Source organism: Sphaeramia orbicularis, chromosome 19 (assembly GCF_902148855.1).
Source record: "Sphaeramia orbicularis chromosome 19, fSphaOr1.1, whole genome shotgun sequence".
In the NCBI taxonomy this organism is placed as follows: Eukaryota; Metazoa; Chordata; class Actinopteri; order Kurtiformes; family Apogonidae; genus Sphaeramia; species Sphaeramia orbicularis.
Genome location: NC_043975.1, coordinates 8,698,668 through 8,716,262, shown reverse-complemented (window position 1 = coordinate 8,716,262; position 17,595 = coordinate 8,698,668). Strand labels below are relative to the sequence as shown.

Below are 17,595 nucleotides of genomic sequence, written 5' to 3'. Positions count from 1 at the left end.
TCTAAAATTAATGTTTAAGTTTTTATTTTTATCAATTACTAGAAATTCCATGCGACCCCATGTGGGGTCCAGACCCCAAGGCTGAAAAACACTGATGTAGATATTAATTAAAGCTCAGAGTAAATCCAAAGGTTATTATATCAAAACAGAGTAAACTGTAGAAAAAGTGACTGAATCATTAACTAGTCATAAAACAAATGTCTACAACCACTGTTATTTTGTCAAATTCCACTATTCTTCATTTTATAGTGAAAATCCAGTATTTTCCTATTTTTAATGCACTGAATATGTAGATTTTTGTAGCTCTAAGTACATTTGTAGGTCATTATATAACAAAACAGGGAAAACTGACTTTTTCCACAAAATATATCATTAAAAGAACATAAAAACAACAAATATGTTCATACTCCAACATGTGGGCAAAGTAGTACTAATAATAGACCTGCAGCTGTTTCACTGGTGGATTTCTCTCTCCATTTAATCTTTCTTAAGTGACTTAATGTGATTTATTATAACATTAGCATCTGGAGTTTGCATTTCTGAGGGAAAATCTTGTTTTTTCCATTATTTAATTCACTAATCATGTGGATATTAATAAAAGCTCAGAGTAAATCCGAAGCTTATTATATCAAAACAGAGAAAACTGAAGAAAAAGTGACTGAATCATTAAGTGATCATAAAACAAATGTCTACACCCACTGCTATTTTGTCAAATTCCACTATTTTCCTATTTTTAATGCACTGAATATGTAGATTTTTGTTGGAGCTCAAAGTAAATTTGAAGGTCATTATATAACAAAACAGGGAAAACTGAACCAAAACTGACTTTTTCAGCAAAATATTCCATTAAAAGAGCATAAAAACAACAAATATGTTCATACTCCAATTTGATGTCGAAGAAGTAATAATAGTGACTGATGTCACCCTGAAAGGCCTGCAACTGTTTCACTGGTGGATTTCGCTTTCCATTTAACCTTTCTTAAGTGATTTATTACAATTTATGATAACATTAGCATCTGGATTTTGCATTTTTGAGTGAAAATCATGTTTTTTCCAAATATTTAATTCACTGATATTAAATAAAAGCTCAGAGTAAACAGTATCAAAACAGAGAAGACTGTAGAAAAAGTGACTGAATCATTAACTGATCATAAAACAAATGTCTACGCCCACTGTTATTTTGTCAAATTCCACTATTTTCCTATTTTTAATGCACTGAATATGTAGATTTTTGTTGGAGCTCAAAGTAAATTTCCGAGTGCTTTTCTAGGAAAGAGAGCGCAGACCTCCGCCAAGGCAGATCAGTGGGCCCCCGTGGCCCCCCCCACCCCCGATCACCAAAATTTAATCATTTGTTCCTTGTGCCAGTATCAACATTTCCTGAAATTTTCATCCAAATCCGCCCGTAACTGAGTTATCTTGCACACAGACAGACAGACAAACATCGGGCAGGGGGCCACTGATCTGCCTTGGCAGAGGTCTGCGCTGTCCGAGTGCTTTTCTAGTTATCTATTTATTCATTTATGTATTTGTGCATTTATTTATTTATTTATTCAAGTATTTATTTAGTTATTTACACATGTATTTCTGCATTTATTTGTTTATTTGCACTTTTTTTTTTCTTTCTAATTATGTCATAAGGCCCTTTCCCACCAAAAGGCCCAGGAACTTATTTACCAGGAACTTTTTTGGGTAAAAAACGTTCCTGGTAACTGCGTTTCCACCGCACCTGAAAGTTCAGGGTAATTTATTCAAATCAGATTGATGATGTATGAGGTAACAGTAAAAGAAACTGTCGTCCAGTTCATGTACATTCACAAACTAACCTCTAGTTCAATAAAATGACGCACTACTTTAAGTGGAGAGTTTGGGTTTAACATTTTACTAGTTTTTGAATCACTTAATCCATCTGGAATACATTTTAAATGAAGTTAGCCATCATTACAGATCCTTAATTTGTATTTAAAAATGGCAGAACGTGTATTTTCAACTTCTCATTCCTTAAAATAAATCACATCTAACTTTCTGTGATGGATGGTTCTGTTTCATTTCTGTTGTTTTACAGATTTAGTCCAGGTTCAACCCTAAAGTCAGACAGATTTACTCAAATGCCTGCATTGAATTTGACTGCATGTTACTGATAAAAGTACTTATACTCATATTTTGATGCGCTGTAAATGAACAGACAGTATTAGGTTAGATTTTTTTATTTATTTATTAAAAATCGAAACAAAACAAAGGTGCCTTGAGATTAAAAGGGAAACAAACATGTGTGAAAAGTTCAGGCTTTTGGACCAGGGTCTGGTCCAGCTAGTCCAGGACAGCTGGTGTGGAACTCCATGGTCCCGGTCCCTTTTTCACTTTCCTACAGGAAAAGTAATAAAAATGCATAAATGAATAACAGAACACATGATGACAGATTCCTACCAGTGTGATGTGACATGTCCAATCTCTTACCTGGGCCGTTGTAAACAGCAGTAGACGATGGACCAGGACACAAATGAGCCGCAGGTTCAGAAAAAGAGGCGAGTCTGTCCGGTCCATTTCAGGTGGAAATCACAAACGTACAGAATAAATCAGTGTTCAGCTCACCGGGACAAGACAAATCCATCCAGTTCTGTGATTTAGGTTTAGTGTCAGACTGTTGACCAGTTAGTATTAGGTGAACCGGACTTCACTTTGGACTAAACAGCTGATGCCTCTGACTACTGTTACAGCATGGAACCAACTAAACAGTGAATATTTCTGATATACAGGGTGGGGAAGCAAAATTTACAATGAACATTTAGTTGTTTTTTCTCAGCAGGCACTACGTCAATTGTTTTGAAACCAAACATATATTGATGTCATAATCATACCTAACACTATTATCCATACCTTTTGACAAACTTTTGCCCATATGAGTAATCAGGAAAGCAAACGTCAAAGAGTGTGTGATTTGCTGAATGCACTCGTCACACCAAAGGAGATTTCAAAAATAGTTGGAGTGTCCATAAAGACTGTTTATAATGGAAAGAAGAGAATGACTATGAGCAAAACTATTACGAGAAAGTCTGGAAGTGGAGGAAGCAACAAAAAGCGTACCAAAGCTTTTATTAAAGCTCTCAAATCCAAAATCCTAAAGGATCCAACCAAATCCATGAGAAAAATGGCAATTGAACTTGAGGTAGACAACAAGAGCGTTAGAAATGCAGTAAAATAGGATTGGAAGTTAAAATCTTACACAAGAACACCAAAACACTTGTTGACAACAGCAACAAATCCAACTTTAGCAATTTTTGGGAATCATGTTTATGGCCGCCTTCTAGCCCAGATCTAAACCCTCTGGATTCTGCTATTTGGGGCGTTTTAGAACATGCTACCAATAGAACATCACACAGCAATGTCGACTTTATTAAAGATACTATTAAAGAAGAATGGGAGAAGTTTTCACCCGAATATTTGAGGAACACTTGCGCAAGTTTCAGGAAGCGTGTGAAGGCAGTTATTGAGAAAGAAGGAGGACACATAGAATAAAAACATTTTCTATTATGTACATTTTCTTGTGGCAAATAAATTGTCATGACTTTCAATAAACTAATTGGTCATACACTGTCTTTCAATCCCTGCCTCAAAATATTGTACATTTTGCTTCCCCACCCTGTATATACCATTGGTTTGTTCGACAGTCAGATCCGCTGCAACCGTTGTGGTCCTTTAGTTTCTTTTAATTCTGCATAAATTTCTTCTTCTTCTTCTCATATTTCGTTAGACTTGGGTCTTATATTTGGCTCCGAACAGCTTTTACTCGCTCGTTTCGTGTTGGCGATTCAAAGTCCGTCTGAATTTCCTCGTCGTCCATCCACTTGCTGTAGCTTCTCTTTTGGTCCATTTTCCGAATTATCAAAATTCAAAGCTTGTGGAAATTAAATGAGTTAAATATTGGCGGTGAACAGAATGCGGAAATGCTGCCAGTCTAGTCCACCGCTCAGCCTTCTGCAGCACACAGCCCCGCCCCTTAAAGTTCCTGGTAATCTGGAAAGTACTACCTCCTAACCAGGAACTTCTTCGGGGTAAATTCGGGGCCGGGGGAGGGTCAGTTACCAGAGTAATTTTCGGTGGAAACGCACCAGGAACTTTGAAAGTTCAGGGTAATATAGAAAGTTCCTGCAAAAGTTCCTGCGGTGGGAATGGGCCTATTTTTTGTCCCTCATATAAACCGTCTCGTGGCCACAGGCAGGAATCATTTCCTGCAATACCGGTCGTATTGCAAACAGGTTTCGTGCACCCAACCCCCACATTACAAGTCATATTTTTGGGTCATGAGACGTTAAAACGAGGATCAAATCTCTTTTTCTTCTCTTTTATCAGCTTGGTTATTAACCCTTTCATGCATTGTGGTCACTACAGTGGACAGCTGTTCAAAGGTGTTGTTCTCTTGTATATTTATGGATTTTGTTGGTTTATTTCCATATCAGCCAACACAGTGGACACGTATGCATCGTCCCATACACTGTAATTCACACCATTACTGTAAATTTGCTGTTCTAGATAAACCTGATCTGCAGAAACATATTTAAGTGTAAAAAAAATTCTAATTGTTATTGGACTGTAAATAACCTTTTTTTTTTATTTATTTATTTATTTTTATACAAGGCAAGGCAAGTTTATTTGTATAGCACATTTCAGCAACAAGGCAATTCAAGGTGCTTCACAAAGGACATTGAAATAAAATAAACAAAAAGAAACACATTTAAAACATTATAAAAGAAACATGTAAAAGGTGATTAAAAACAGCAAGTAAGAAAACAACACATAAAATCAAAAGAAAAGAAAATAGAATAAAATAAAAATAAAAACACACACATATTAAAGTAAAAGTTGCAGTGCAGAGTTTCAAAGAGAATATAAAATTTAAAAAGTCAAAAGCCTTTTAGTCAAAGGCAGCAGTGAACAGGTGAGTCTTTAACCTGGACTTAAAAGAACTCAGACTCTCAGCAGACCTGATATTTTCTGGTAGTTTTACAAAAAGGTTGTGTTTTTTTTTTTTTTTGGCAAATTATCTCCCTGCAGGTATGTTAAAATGTGAGAAAACATCAGATTAGCAGTATTAATGTTTTTATTTCATAGTTTTTATGCAGTATGTCAGTAAATACATGTGTCTTTGCTTCTAAAATTAAACACATGGTGTCCAGCTGAGTGGATATTTTTGTAACACCATGAAAAATATGTTCATAAAAAAATTCAATCACATTGTTTGTTTGTTTTTTCATGCCTAAAGAGGAATTAAAAACACCAAGGAAAAAGAAATCTTGATTAAGCTTCTCATAATTAATGCATGAAAGGGTTAATATCATATGTTCAAATCGGTAAATCGGTTCCAGAAAACTGACGACATTTCAACACGTTGTGTAATAATACGAGTTCAGCGGTGGGAAGATGTGTGAAAAAAAACAATATTGGACAAAGGTTAGGAAAGCGTAACATAAATATGAGTTTTTGTTTCTATTTAAAGCTTGTTTTTGGACTCTGCGGTGCTAATTAAAGTCCCTGGTTGGTCTGTTTTAGTCTCCTGAAAGAGTGTGAAATACAATGTGGCAGCTGGTGATAGAAACACAAAACATGCACTGCACTGCAGGAGCTGTGGAAAACAGCTGCACACACACACACACACACACACACACACGCCAAGGTTCTAATAGTTTTGGATTTTTCATTATAGTTTAGTTTTATTTTGTTTTGACTCTTTTTTTCTCTAGTTCAGTTAGTTACCTCCGCCAAGGAGGTTATGTTTTTGCCAGGGTTTGTTTGTTTGTTTGTCTGTTTGTCTGTCCGTTAGTGTGCAACATAACTCAAAAAGTTATGGACAGATTTTGATGAAATTTTCAGGGTTTTTTTGGAAATGGGATAAGGAAGAAATGATTAACTTTTGGGGGTGATCCGGAAAAAATCCTGGATTCTGGATCACTTTGAAATTTTCGTTAACATTGTGGTAAATGGGGCCAAAATTTTTGTTTCCCAATATCTCGCTTAATTAGAGACCAAAACTCATGAAATTGAACTCAGGAATTGACAATGGGGTCCTCTATCACATTTCAAAGGCTGATCCGGATCTGATCCAGAAGGCGGATTTTATCTCAATTTCTACAAAAAATGGGGGTGCCCTTACTTTTTGGCCTACTGTGCCTTTAATATTAAAGGTAGAAATTTCTGACAAGCGCCATCGTGTAGCTCAGTCAGTTCCGCATCGGGAGTATGCCACCGGATTTCATGTAGCTTTAATACTTAAGGAGCTAGATCCAGAAGAAAACCGCCATTACGAGAAATGTGATTTTCGTGAATAACTACTGAACTAATAAGGATATAATTATGAATCCAGTTGCTAATGGTATGTTTTCATGGTCAAGGAATCTTAAAATATAGGTCAAATAAATATGGGACTAATATTTATGGTGGAAATCACAATATGGGGGAATTGTGCAAATCTCATGCAATTTGACTCAGGGATTTACAATGAGGTGTTCTATCAAATGACAAAGACTGATCCGGATCTTTCAAAAAGTTATGGACAGATTTGGATGAAAATTTCAGGAAATATTGATACTGGCACAAGGAACAAATGATTAAATTTTGGTGGTGATCGGGGGGGGGCACTGATCTGCCTTGGCGGAGGTCTGCGCTCTCAGAGTGCTTTTCTAGTTTTAATTAGTTTTTAGAGCAGGTTTGCTAGTTTGTAGCTTGCGTTGTCTGTCTTACAAAAATTTCAATCGTCTTCTTCTCTGAAACTACAATTCCGATTGACTTCAAACTTGGTATACAGCTTCTTTATGATGACGTCAACAAAAGTTAGTGAAATTATTTGGATCCGGATCTGATTCTGGATTTGGTGCAACTTTGAAAAATTTCCCCATTATAAGAGTTAGGAAGTGGATCGATGCAATAACTCAGTAAATATAAATGATATCCAGTGTAAATTTCTACAGTTCAGCCCTGATGGGGAGATGACCAAAACATAATGTCCACATGCTGATCAGGATCTTCTTCTGGATCCGGGAACTTACGGAAAATTTCACATGGGCTCTTATGGGGAAAACATTTCCATCGTCTTTTTCTCCCAAACTCCAGTTCTGATTGACTTCAAACTTGGTATACAGCTTCTGTATGATGATGTCAGCACAAGGTAGTGAAATTATTTCGATCCGGATCTGATTCTGGATTTGGTGCAACTTTGAAAAATGTTCCCATTATAAGAGATAGGACGTGGATTGATCCAATAAATCAGTATCAATGATATCAAGTTGGAATTTGAATTTTTTTACAGATCTGATTGGAATATGAGCAAAACATGGGCTATTTCTGTAATAGAATAAATACACAGAACTGGGTGATAATAAATGGCATCTGGATACATTTCCCAAAGCTTTTAATTTGGCCGGTAATTTTTAATCACCTTTTTACATGTTTCTTTTGTAATATTTTAAATGTGTTTCTTTTTCCCTTGTCGTTGTATTTCAGTGTCCTGTGTGAAGCACCTTGAATTGCCTTGTTGCTGAAATGTCCTATATAAATAAACTTGCCTTGCCTTGCATAGATGTAAAGTTATTTTCCTTTTTTGGTGTTATTTATTTACCTGGTCTGAACCACTTGACATCAGATTAGAATGAATGTGGCCCCTGAGCTAAACTGTGTTTGACAGTTTTGGTTTAGAGTTATTTTGTGCATTTGTTGTCTAGTTTTTGCGTCTCTCCGCCTTCCTGCTGCTCTGTTCCAGTTTCTACTCTACATTGTTTGTGTGTGTGATAGCATCAAACTGCTGAGCCCTGTTGTTTACCAGCCCTTATGCTGTTTGTTCCTGTTTCTTCCTGCACGACTTATCCTGAAGTGTGTGTATTTGTGTGTATGTGTGTGTGTTTGTGTGTGTGTGTGTGTGTGTTTGCATCTCCACCCTCAGACCCAGCGACGAGAAACACCCAACTGTGACAGCCGACGGCACCGTGGATGACCTGGCCCGAGCCGTGGACACGATCCTGAATCAGAGGGGACAGTGAAGGCACCACGCACACAGTCGCAGTCTCATGTTAACCCCAGCTGATGCAGGCCGGGTCCAGATAGTACGTCAGAATAGGTGCTAAATCAGGAGTGGTAGACTCATTTTAGTTCAGGGTTACTTTACTTTATTTCTTATCGGACAGGGACAATATACAACAGGGGTCTAAAACATGCGGCCTGCGGGCCAAATGCGGCCCGCCAAAGGTTCCAATCTGGCCCGTGGGATGTTTTGGCAAAGTCAAAAATTCCACAGTCTGGAATTGAATTAAGCAAAAAAAAAAAAAAAATTTTAGCTTGAATTAACCCTCCGGTATCCCGTCCAGTAAGGCCCTTACTAAGCACCAAGTGTGCTGTTTTGGTACACTGGTGGAATAATGTCAAAAAAATTTCATACAGTTTGTTTTTAATTCTTTTACACTTTTTTTCTATTTCATCAACTTGAGCCGTAAATAAAAATACCAAATACTCAATAATTGTCACATTTTTTAGCCCTTTAAATGCCATGTTTGTAATGTAAACAAACCATTTTTTTGGATGCAAAAAACACAAAAAAATATATTTTTTCAATGTACTACATAAAAAGTGGATCACATATTATTTGATTTTTTTCATCCTGGCATATGTCAATGATTAATTCCAACATTGGTTAATTTGCATTATTATTTTTGGCGCTAGGTCAAATGTACAAAAATACTAGCATCTGTCACCAAGTGTGCCAAAAATGCACACCTATAAATCAAACTATAAAATTGTATTTATTGATTTATTTTTCTGCTGTAATTTGATTTTATTTTTGTAAATCCAGGTCAGTCCTAATCATACATATCAAATGGAAGAAATAGTGCGTTTTAGGTACACTTGGCAGACAGATGCTAGTCTTGTAATTTTCTTTTGTTTACAATGTGCACATTTTAGTTGGTGGCCAGAATTTTAAAGATCATGCAAAAATGAAAAACTTTTGAATTCTAACCTTATTTAAATTGTGAAAAATAATATGAAGTTTTTTAACACGAAGTGCAAAGTGTGCCTAAAAGACGCACCCGGATACCGGAGGGTTAAGGGAAATTTTTGAATTAAGCCAAAAAAATCTTCAATCTAGTAAAAAAAAAAAATCTTCAATTAAGACAAAAAAATCTTGAATTATACGAAAAAATCTTAAATTTAGCAAAAAATCTTGAATTAAGCAAAAAAAATCTTGAATTAACAACTTCAAATTTTTTTCTTTGGATCAATGCCAAAATAAGATACAATGCATGCGAGGGGCGGGGTTTGTTGTGCCTGGAACCACTTGTTCGTTAGAAGTTTCAGGCTGTTCTTATTTGTTCAGGTTATTCCGTTTTATTGTGAAAAATGTAAATATTTTCATAATGTAATTTTGCTTTTATCACATTAAACCAAGAAAACAAAATGTCATTATTTATAAGTTATTATGCTGTGGTTTTACTTAATCACATCAGGCCCCTGAAATAAAAGGAGTTCAACACCATTGATGTTTAACCCATAAAGATCCAGTGCTACTTTTATGTCAGTTTTCTCTATATTTAACCTTTCTTAAGTGATTTATTACCATTTTTTACAATATTATCCTCTGTATTTTGTATTTTATCAGTATAAATTGGGTGTTTTCCTGGATTTAATTCACTGATCATGTAAATGTTCACAAAAGCTCAGATTAAAGTTGTATATTATTGTATTAAAAGCAGAGAAAACTGCAGAAAAACAACTTTTTCACTCAAATCTATCATTAACTGAACATAAAACAAGTGTCTCCATCCACTGTCATTGATCCAACTCCATGGGTTTTACTGGTGAATCAGTGTTGTAGAAGATGACTGCGTTTCCGTGGTAACTACGGAGCCTCTGAACGTCCAAATGGGTCATATCTGATGCAAGGTTATAATAGTTTTGGATTTTTCATTATAGTTTAGTTTTATTTAGTTTTGAATTAGTTTTTTCTCTAATTCAGTTAGTTTTAATGAGTTTTTAGAGTAGGTTTGCTAGTTTTTTTTAATTAGTTTTTGTTTTTTTCCTACATGTTCATAAAAGCTCAGATTAAAGTTGAATATTATTATTATTAAAAGCAGAGGAAACTGCAGAAAAACAACTTTTTTCACTCAAATCTAACATTAGCTGAACATAAACCAAGTGTGTCCATCCACTGTCATTGATCCAACTCCATGGGTTTTACTGGTGAATCAATGTTGTAGAAGTTGACTGCGTTTCCATGGTAACTACGGAGCCTCTGAACGTCCAAATGGGTCATATCTGATGACCATGAAAAGACGACAAACTGTATTTTACACCAATTATTTACATGAATTGATAGAATTATTAGTTAAAAAGTTATTAAACCTTTTAGATCAGTAGATGCTTTGGGTCTTTATCACCATTTATTTATAATATTATCCTCTGTATTTTGTATTTTATCACTATAAATCAGGTATTTTCCCGTATGACAAACTGTATTTTACACCAATTATTTACATGTATTAATAGGATTAGTGGATCAACAGGTATTAAACAGTTTAGATCAGTAGATGGTTTTGGTCGTCAGTGGATGTTCGGGTTTTTATGGGTTAAAATATATAACGTAAAATAAGTGATTAAAGAAGTATTCACCCCTTCACGTGAGTATTTAGTAGATTTTTCAGGGGTCTAGGTCTCAATCAGGTCCGTACATGATAAATGACGCTGTAATTTCAATGTCAATCAATGTTGTAGAAGATAACAGTGTTTCCATGGTAACTACGGAGCCTCTGAACGTCCAAATGGGTCATATCTGATGACCATGAAAAGACGACAAACTGTATTTTACACCAATTATGTACATGTATTAATAGTATTAGTGGATCAACAGGTATTAAACTGTTTAGATCAGCAGATGGTGGATGTTTGGGTCTTTATGGGTTAATGTTGTCGGTGTTAAATTTATCTTGCGGGCCGGATCGGACCTTAAGGGGGGGCCGGTTTTGGTCCAAGGGCCATCCGTTTGACACCCCTGCGTTAAGTGTTGTTGTCCGACGGGAAGGGTGGGCGGTTATGTAAGTAAGAGAGTAAAAACATTAAAATACCATCCAAATTCTGCATATCCTGTATCTGTCACAGCCTTTTGTTGCTGCCCAAAATGGAAACGCCCACCCATCTGCTGCTCCACAAAGCATTAAAAAAAAAAAAAAAAAAAAAGTTAGAGTAAATTTAGCAAAAAATGTTGAATTAAGCAAAAAAAAAAAAAATCTTCAATTAAGTAAAAAAAAAAAATCTTCAATTAAGCCAAAAAAAATCTTCAATTAAGCAAAAAAAATCTTAAATTTAGCAAAAAAATCTTGAATTAAGCAAAAAAAATCTTTAAGTAAAAAAAAATCTGTAGTTAAGCCAAAAAAAATCTTAAATGTAGCAAAAAATATTGAATTAAGCAAAAAAATCTTAAATTAACAACTTCACATTTTTTTTCTTTGTTTGTGCAAAAAATAACATTAAATTAGGAAAATATTTACATTTACAAACTATTCTGAAACAATAAAATATGAATAACCTGAACAAATATGAACAACCTTAAATGTCTAAAGAAAATCAAGCACAGTTTTAACAATTTTCTGCCTGTTACTAAGTGCTACTTCTATGTCAGTTTTCTCTATATTGAACCTTTCTTAAGTGATTTATTACCATTTTTTACAATATTATCCTCTGTATTTTGCATTTTATCAGTATAAATCAGGTATTTTCCTGGATTTAATTCACTGATCATGTAAATGTTCATAAAAGCTCAGATTAAAGTTGTATATTATTGTATTAAAAGCAGAGAAAACTGCAGAAAAACAACTTTTTCACTCAAATCTATCATCAACTGAACATAAAACAAGTGTCTCCATCCACTGTCATTGATCCAACTCCATGGGTTTTACTGGTGAATCAGTGTTGTAGAAGATGACAGTGTTTCCACGGTAACTACGGAGCCTCTGAACGTCCAAATGGGTCATATCTGATGACCATGAAAAGACGACAAACTGTATTTTACACCAATTATTTACATGTATTAATAGTATTAGTGGATCAACAGGTATGAAACTGTTTAGATCAGCAGATGGTGGATGTTTGGGTCTTTATGGGTTAATGTTGTCGGTGTTAAATTTATCTTGCGGGCCGGATCTAACCTTAAGGGGGGGCCGGTTTTGGTCCGAGGGCCATCCGTTTGACACCCCTGCGTTAAGTGTTGTTGTCCGACGGGAAGGGTGGGCGGTTATGTAAGTAAGAGAGTAAAAACATTAAAATACCATCCAAATTCTGCATATCCTGTATCTGTCACGGCCTTTTGTTGCTGCCCAAAATGGAAACGCCCACCCATCTGCTGCTCCACAAAGCATTAAAAAAAAAAAAAAAAAAGTTAGAGTAAAAACCGAACAACTGTGACCTAGCTCCGCTTCAGAAAATAGGAAGACAGAGTTTTGAGCTGAGCATTTGTCGGTGCATAGATAAGATACCTCAGGCTGACACATCTGTGCCTGGAAACCAGCTGCTGACTGACAGTTTAGGAAAGAAGTACTGTGTGTTCAGACGGTCTGTGAATGCAACACAGCCAGATTGTTGCAGGAGCTGCAGACAGTTAGTGGTCAAACTGGAAATGCACTAGTCAAATGTACATGCACTAAGAGTTAGGTTTGAGCATAAGTAGTAGTAAATAGTTTAGTTCTGGACTGAATTTCATTGAATTCTGCAAAACATAAAGTCTGGAATTTGTGTCATGGAATAATAAAAAGGCAAATATGCGGCTTATTAAGCCTAAAAATGGGGTTAAATCTGAATTTTTTTTTTTTTTTTTTTTTTTTTGCACAAAATAAAAACAGCAATAGAAAAAACAACATTTAAACAAGTAACAAAATTGTGCAGGAGAGGTTAGAAGCCCAAAAGAAGGCTTATATGAATACCTCCCTCGAAATAAACAATACACAAAAAAAAGAATTAAAAAATACAATATAACTGAAATAATAAACTACAGTAAAAACAATAAAAATGTAATCCACATGACAAATCATCAAATACAAATCAAGTGATACACAGCCTTACATTTTTTCATGAGTTAAAGTCCTTTTCAGATGCTTTTTAAACAATGATAAAGTAGATGTTGATTGAAGTTCAGGTCGTAGATTATTCCACAGATTTGGTCCATGATAGTTCAGAGAATACCGACAGACTGAAGTTCGGCAGTACGGAAGAGAAAATTTGCTTGAAAATCGTGTCGGAAAGTTGTGAATAACAGAAGACAGCATGAAGAAATTGTGAAAAACTTTAGGAAGAATATGAGTTCAGTGAACGTATTTGTGCATGAAGACAGGTCTGGTAAACGTTCACATCAAAAACTGAGAGAAGATTGAATTTTTGGAAAAGAGGAGCAGATGAGTCGAGTCTCTTAGAAAAACTGATCATTCTTAAAAATTTCTTTTGAATTAAGAGAATCTTATTGAGATACGTGGGACAGGTTACCGCCCAAACAGTATTGCAATAAATAATGTAAGGATAAATTAAGCAATAATAAAAAGTCAAGAAACAAGAATGATTTCTCAATGAACGAACTCTGTTCAAAATGCCAAATGACTTCATGATTTTTTTACAGACAAGATTAATATGAGATTTCCAGTTCAATTTTTCATCTACAATAACACCCAAAAATTTAACATAAGATACCTGGGTTATTTCAAAGTTATCTATGAATATTTTGTTGTTTTCCTTGTTATACTTCTAATTTTTGTTACAAAATATGATAAAACTAGAAGCACTTGGAGAGCACAGACCTCCGCCAAGGCTGATCAGTGGCCCCCCCCGTGGGCCCCCCCACGCCAAGGAGGTTATGTTTTTGCCAGGGTTTGTTTGTTTGTTTGTCTGTCTGTCTGTCTGTTTGTCTGTCCATTAGTGTGCAACATAACTCAAAAAGTTATGGACAGATTTTGATGAAATTTTGTGGTCTGTGCCCCCCCCGTGGGCCCCCCCACCCTCGATCACCACCAAAATTTAATCATTTCTTCCTTATCCCATTTCCAACAAACCCTGAAAATTTCATCAAAATCTGTCCATAACTTTTTGAGTTATGTTGCACACTAACGGACAGACAAACAAACAAACAAACAAACAGACAAACAAACAAACCCTGGCAAAAACATAACCTCCTTGGCGGAGGTAATGAGATTTTTGGGTATTGAGAGAGTTTATTCATCTGAAACCATCTAGAAATACACGATAGTTCTTCATTTGCTTCTCTAATCAGTGTATTGAAATTTTCATGTGATATAACCAAACGTGTCATCAGCAAATAAAACAGGCAAGACATGTTTACATACCATAGGGAGATCATTGATGTGAATCAAAAAAAGGAGAGGCCCAAGAATCGAACCCTGAGGAACCCCACACATTATCTTAGCTCTATTTGAATTATACTTATTGAATAATAATAATAATAATTCAAATATCAATGTTTTCTGCAGACAAACACTGGAGAGACATCACTGGAGTAAATGTGAACCACATCCACATGTTACCTTTAAATGTAGTTTACGGCTAAAATTTGTGTAGAGGTCTTATCTTATTTATGTCTTTGTACATAAGAAATCAATATAAGTGAATCCACAAAGGAACTTTGTGTTGGTAAATGCAAGTTCTGCAAATTAACAGGATTTCAGTTGTGCTGCAACATGTTGATGGTCATATGAACTATGTTTTCAGGTCAAAAATGTCTAATTTCATCCCAATTAACCCTTTCATGCATGAATTATGAGAACCTTAATCAAGATTTTTTTCTGGAGTGTTTTTATTCCTCTTTAGGCATGAAAAAAAAAAGTAACAGATTTTTTATGAATCGTTTTAACCCTTTCATGCAATTATGAGAACCTTGGTCACAATATTTGTGTGTTTTTATTGCTCTTTAGGCATGAAAAAACCATGCGATTTAGGTTTGTTTCTTTTTTTTAAGGAGTTACAAAACTGTCCACTCAGCCGGACCCCATGCATTTAATTTTTCAAGCAAAGAAATATGTTTTTAAAACCTAATATCAGAAAGTGATATGGAAAAGTATGCAATAAAAACATTTTTAATGCTGCTAATCAGATGTTTTCCCACATTTTAACTTACTCTACTACTAGTTATTATTCATTTCATGAAGATAATATGCAAAAAAAAAAAAAAAACTGTTTTGTTTGTTGATTTACACTAAAACATGCGTCACTGCAGATCAGGTTTATCAGGAACAGCATAGTTACAGTAACGGTATGAAATGCACTGTATGGGATGATGCGTAAGTGTCCACTGTGTTAACTGATATGGAACTAAAACAATAAAACCCATGAATATACTTTTATAGACTTGCTTTTATGTGATGTTTGCCCCTTTTAATTTTAAATTTTAATTTTTTTAAAAATTGGAATCTTATCCTGTTTGATTGTTGGTTTATATTCTTATACATGATGTTGTTTTATCTCACGCCTCTACTTTTGCATTGATTTAACAGCATCATGTTACGTTACCCCTGCCCTCCTAATTCCGATTCATTTAATCTCTTCAAAGTGTCTTGTTTCTGCATTGTTGTACACATCTCTCCCATTATGTTGCTTCTATTTTAGTGTTTTTACTTACATCGTGTATCCTGCTGTTGTGCCCTTTACTTGTTTGTCAAAGCACTTTGTAAACTTTGTTTTAAAAGGTGCTACAGTCTACTCTCGTAATACCGCCAACTTCCGTTCACGGCCAAATTGGCGGTATAGCGAAAATGGCGTTACAACGGGTTGCGTCCATAATGTGCATGTCTTTACTATATGATGTCTATGCTGCCTCCGTTAACCCGTTCTAATTGCGTTTCTAAATAAATCTTGATTCTGTTATGTTGTAAGGGATCATTTAAAGTGGGGAAACATTTTAAGCATTATTATACTGTGTCGGGAAATGACACCCCATCATCTTGAGGCTTTGGCTTAATCCCACGTCCTCTTCCCGACATCCTGACCTACTGAGTGTTCTGCGATAAATGAACGGTGGCCGTTCTGTAGACCTACTCGTAGCTTGTCGCGATCAGCGTCTGGCGCGTTTGTTTCAGTGCATTGTTAAAATTTATGTGTACTCGATGGCAATCACGCTGGCGGTATAACGGTCGGGAAATCAATGGTATAAGTGTTGTTTGTGCGTGGAACTGGGCTGGCGGATGGCGATAGGCGGAAACGGCGGTAGCTAATGGAATAATGCATTGGGGATTTTTGTGCAATGGTTTTGGTCGGCGGTGAGCGAAAATGGCGGTATAACGGCGGGCGGTTTAACGAGAGTAGACTGTATATAAATAAAGCTATTATTATTATTATTATTATTATTATTATTATTATTATTATTATTATTATACAAGAGAACAGCTGTAGAATAGCTGTCCACTGTACTGACCTCTGTGCATGAAAGGGTTAATCACAGAGTTACAAAAATGTCCACTCAACTGGACACCATCCGTTTAATTTTAGAACTACATGAAAACTATGAAATAAAAAACATTTTTAATTCTGCTAATCTGATGTGTTCTCACATTTAACATACCTGCATGGAGATAATAAGCAAAAAAACAAACAGCTTTTTGTTTAGAAAAAAAACAAAAAAAACAAAACTGTTTATTTCAGTCTAGTAACAATTCGCAATTTTTTCCATTCGAACATGTTACTGCAGATCAGGTTTATCTACAGTAAAGTTACAGTGATGGTATGAATTGCAGTATTTGCAATGAAGCACAAAACAACAAATCCATAAATATTCAAGAAAACGCCTTTGATCAGCTGTCCACTGTAGTGACCACTATGCATGAAAGGGTTAATGCTATATTTTCATGTCACAAATGGACAAGTTATATTTGAACTGAATTTACCTGAAAAACAAATATTCTATTCTTTTAGATTCCCCAGTTTTTCTTACAAGATTCTATCCTACATATCACATGTTTTATTTTTACAGGTTGCAGTATGGAGTATGGTGCTGATCCATCCTGCTTATGTTACGCCAATACATATATTAAAAATGTCACATGTCACTTTTTAAATCAATAGTTTTCATTTTTATAAAGAAATAACAATTCTATATTGTTTTTTACTCTTTGGTACAGGGGTGTCAAACTGATTTTAGTTCAGGGGCCACATTCAGCTAAATTTGATCTAAAATGGGCCAAACTAGTAAAATAAAAATATAATAATGTATAAATAATGTCAACTCCAAATTTTCCTCTATGTTTTAGAGTAAAAAAAGTAAAATTACGTTACGAAAATGTTTACATCTACAAACTATCCTTTCAAACAATTCGAATAACATGAACAAACTGAAAAAATAAGTGTAATTTTAACAATATTCTGCCTCAGTTTGTCATTTACACATGTACATTATAACTTACAGATTGTACTGGATCTACAAATACACAAAACATTTCGTAACAGGTGGAATATTATTAAAATTGTACTTACTGCTCTTAAGACATTTCAGGTTGTTCGTATTTGTTCAGGTTATTCACATTTTTTGCAAAAATTATACTTTGTTTTAGAGTAAATACATGAAAATATTTACAT

At 35.0% G+C, this 17,595-nt stretch overlaps 1 protein-coding gene across 1 annotated transcript in view; it reads left to right on the top strand.

The window, feature by feature from the left end:
* The window catches only part of lhpp (phospholysine phosphohistidine inorganic pyrophosphate phosphatase), a 100,117-nt gene extending 91,802 nt beyond the window's left edge, over positions 1–8,315 (top strand). The window contains exon 7 of the mRNA XM_030122690.1: positions 7,931–8,315. Within this exon, the coding sequence (XP_029978550.1) occupies positions 7,931–8,027 (97 nt within the window). The 3' untranslated portion in view covers positions 8,028–8,315. The remainder of the gene's footprint in view (positions 1–7,930) is intronic.
* The last annotated feature ends 9,280 nt before the right edge of the window (positions 8,316–17,595 follow it).